Source organism: Castanea sativa, chromosome 1, assembly GCF_040712315.1.
Source record: "Castanea sativa cultivar Marrone di Chiusa Pesio chromosome 1, ASM4071231v1".
Lineage (NCBI taxonomy): Eukaryota > Viridiplantae > Streptophyta > Magnoliopsida > Fagales > Fagaceae > Castanea > Castanea sativa.
The window spans coordinates 27,650,487-27,654,727 of record NC_134013.1 but is presented as its reverse complement, the minus strand read 5'-3'; the positions used below and the strand labels follow the sequence as shown (position 1 = coordinate 27,654,727).

General features: G+C 43.0%; 1 protein-coding gene across 1 annotated transcript; it reads right to left on the bottom strand.

The window, feature by feature from the left end:
• Positions 1-521: 521 nt before the first annotated feature.
• On the bottom strand, positions 522-2,788 carry LOC142624031 (uncharacterized). Its single transcript, XM_075797534.1, has 2 exons — positions 1,841-2,788; positions 522-1,130 (listed from the first exon to the last, which is right to left on the bottom strand). Exons 1-2 carry the CDS (start codon positions 2,786-2,788, stop codon positions 522-524), a joined length of 1,557 nt encoding a protein of 518 aa, XP_075653649.1.
• Positions 2,789-4,241: the final 1,453 nt, after the last annotated feature.

The window sequence follows — 4,241 nt, the reverse complement described above, 5'->3', positions numbered from 1 at the left end:
TGTGAGACAACCAAGGATGCGTGAACACTCCAATACTGCGGCCATCCCCCACCTGCCATCGTGAGCCCTCTCTGATGAGATCCCTTGCTGCTAGGAGACTACGCCAAACAAAGGAAGGATTATTCCCCAACTCAGAAAACATGAAGGAACAATTTGGGAAATAACAAGCTTTGTAAACTCGGTAGAACAGAGAGTGGTTTTCATGCATTAACTTCCAGGCTTGCTTGGCCAGCATTGCTAGATTGAAAGCATGGAGGTCACGAAACCCCATTCCTCATTCCTTCTTTGCCATACACAATTTCCTCCAATTTACCCAATGTAGTTTCCTCTCTACCTGTGTTTGTCCCCATCAGTATTTGGCAAGCAAAGAATTTATGTTGTCACATATAGAGTTTGGTAGCTTGAATATACTCATAGAGTACGTCGATATCGCTTGTGCCACTGTCTTAATCAATATCTCTCTCCCCCGCCTTTGAAATAAATGTTTCCTTTCACCCTATTACCCTCTTTGTAATTTTTTCCTAAAGGTCTTTGAAGGTATTGACCTTGGATTTTCCTATGGCCATAGGCAGTCCAAGATACCTTTCACATTTTGTCATTACCCGTGCTCCAAAAAGTTGTTTAAGCGACTCCTTAACCTCCTGTTTTGTGTTCTTACTAAAGAATAATGTGGTCTTATGTCGGTTTATGGCTTGGCCAGATGCAGCTTCGTATTGCTCTAGCAATTGTAGAAGTCTTTGCCCTTCCTCCATAGTTGCTTGACAAAATAAGTGACTATTGTCGGCAAAAAGGAGGTGAGAAACCCAAACTCCATGTTGGCTTGATTTGATCCCTTTTAGCACCCCTGTCTCTCTTGCTTTCCTCAGTAGCATTGATACCCCTTCCGCACATAGTAAGAATAGGTATGGAGAGAGGGGGTCTCCTTGCCTTATTCCCTGTGTAGGAGCCTTTGGTTCACCATTGATTAAAATTGAGTAAGATGCTGTGGTTACTGTCTCCATTGCCAAGTGGACCCAATTAGGATCAAATCCCAATTTCACCATCATTCTTTGCAAGAATGTCCATTCAACCCGGTCGTAGGATTTGTTGATGTTGAGTTTATAGCCATGTGTCCCTTTCTTCCTTTCCTTCTGTGGAGCAGCTCATATGCTACAGTAGTATTGTCAGTGATTAATCGATTTAGGACAAAGGCACTCTGAGCATTAGAAATCACATTAGGCAGGATAATCTATAAGCGATTAGCAATAACCTCTGATATGATACGAGAAACCACATTGGCTAAACTAATAAGTCTAAAATCAGACATGTGTTTTGGGTCATTTTTCTTGGGGATTAAAACAATATGTGTATGGTTCATTTTTCTCAACATATGCCCTGAGTTTAAAATGGATAACACTACTACTGAAACATCATGCCCCACAATATGCCAAAATTTCTAAAAAAAGAATGGAGTCATACCATCATGACTTGGTGATTTGGAAGGATGCATTTAAAATAGGGCTGTCTTGACTTCTTCCAGAATGTATCGTTGAAGGAGAGTGGCATTCATACTTGGAGTGGCCAATCTATCCACTAAGTTGAGCATTCCATCAATAGTGGTTGGGTGAGAAGAGGTGAATAGTTGCTGGAAGTAGTGTTCTACAGTGTGGACAATACTTTCCTTTGATGTGCCCCACCTTCCTTCACTATCATAAATGCCTAAGATTTGATTTTTCGGTCGGCGTTGGCTGGCCCTTTGATGAAAAAATTTTGTATTTTTGTCACCCGCCAGTAGCTAAATGGAACGAGACCGTTGTCACCAAAACAATTCCTCCTGGTGTAACGGATTATTGATCTCTACCTTTAGTCCCTTTATAGCATTTAGATGTTCAACACTATTTAGAGAGCGTAGGTCTTCCAATTGTTTTTGTTTCTCCTGGAGTATTGTTTTTGATCTAGCAACTGATGCATGGCTCCAATCCACCAAGGCGAATCTGCATCTTTTGATTTTTTCAAATAACTTTGACATAGGACTGCCATGTCTCACGTCTGCCTTCCATGTATCTTGTATCACGGTCTCACATTGAGAATTGGAAGCCCATTTTTCTTCAAACCTTCGTGGCACTTTTCTCCTTCTAGTTTGCTGGGTTGGGTTCTGTGTGGTAATGACTATCAAAATATGGTCTGAGTATGAGGTTTGGAGATGAAAGACCCGAGTTTCTAGATAGATTTCCTTCCATTCCGTCATTGCACATGCTCCGTCAAGTCGTTCCTGTACAAATGCATTCCCATCTCTACCATTGTTCCAAGTGAAAATGTCTCCTTGAAAACCAAGGTCCTTAAGTCCACAATGCAGAAGGGTAGCCACAAAAGCTTCGATGCGGTTCAATGGCTTTGGTATGCCACCTTGCTTCTCTTCGAATGACAAGATCTCATTATAATCTCCAACACAGATCCAAGGGGCTAAGATCCTAGTGTGAAGATGCTTGAGTAGCTGCCATGACTTGTGCTTCCTTTGTTCTTCTGGCCACCCGTAAAAACCTGTCAATCTCCATGTAGGGTTAGAGCCATTAAAAATGAGAGCATCAATATGTTTATGTGTGTAAGTTTGGACGTGCAAGTCCACCTCCTCCATCCACAAAAGTGCCAGCCCGCCACTTCTACGAATATTCGGCATTGCTAGCATGCACCGATATGGTAGATTTGCTTGAATCATCCGCATCTCATCAACTGATTGTTTTGTTTCCATGAGAAACAAAATTTTGGGAGCTTTTTCCCTCATCAAGTGAGAAGGACCTCGACTGCACATTGGTTCTCAAGCCCCCGGCAGTTCCAACTTAGGATGATCATTGGTCTCGGCGGGGTTGCACCGCAACCTCCACCGTTATGAATAGTTTTTTGATGTTGTCTTCACTGGTCTTGCTTCGTTTTCTATCCTCACCCTCCTCTTGGTGGCCATCTTCTGGTTGTGCTCGCTTTGCCCCATATGTTGTAAGCCAATGTTGGTTATACTCATAGGTGGATCATTGTGGCGTTCAATCCTCTTCCACTTGGTTGCATTTTCTGTGGGCCTTCTTTCTTGTGTTTTAATAATCTCACGTGTCGCTGCACGTGGTATTAATTCTGGTCAATAGTTGCATGGTTGGGTGTAGGTTTCATGACCTCACTGTATTGGACGTGGACATTAACTAAATCTTCGGCCGCAATCATGGGATTGATTGCCTCTGTTGAGGTTAATTCCTTATTCGTTACCTCACACGATTTTGAAGCCGCACCCATTATACTTTCCTCACAGGTCTGATTCTTCTCTGTGGTATCCGCTCCTATTAACTCCTCATCAATGTGTTGTTGTGAAACTGTATCATTGATAGAGCCGTTACCCAATTCTCCGTTTTTTCCATTTAGGTCAGTATTGCCACTTGGAACGATTACGCTCATTGATTGCAGCTAATCCCTACTGCCCTGATTGTGGTCCAGCCTTGTTTCCCACCATGGTGAGCTATTCTGTAGTTTGTCTAATGTTTTGCTGCTTTTTCGATGCCCCGCTTTTAGCCATTCCCCATATGGGTTCTCGGTCAATTGTTGGTCCCTTAGGATTGGGCACTCTTTTGCGTCATGGCCAAATAGACCACATTGGTAGCAAAGCCCTACCATTCTTTCATATTTGAATCTCACTCTTACACGGTCTCCTTTTGGGCTAAGTACATATCCTCCCTGCCGGATTGGTTTATGCAGCGGTATCTCTACTCGGATTCGGATGAAGCGAGCTTGTTCCAACGAGAAGGTTTTGTTGTCTACTTCCACCACATGACGGAGGCCTTTGCCAATATCCCAAGCACTTCCTCATTGATGAGATCGAATGGCAATCCCCATACTTGAACCCATATAGGTAGCACTAAGAAAATTACCGACCTCGCCGTCATGCCCCTGTTCCCACCTACGGAGGACGAGGAAGTTATTGTCGAAGTTCCATGGTCAATTATTAAGGATGCATACCAACTGGCTTTCCAATGTGAACTTGGAATTGTACTATTCCTTCCCCCACGTCAATAATCCTGATGTCACTTCCTAGCTTCCATGCAGATCATAGCATTCCCTTAGATAATCTCAGATTATAGGGTTGAGTGGAGAGGAAGCATCCCAACAAGCTTAGTGAGCATTCTTCTAATGTTTTATCCCGATTTGTAGATCGAATCTCTAATACTTCACCTTCTTCCTCTGTTAACTGTATCCGTTGCATCCTGTCAATGAAGTCAGCCTCC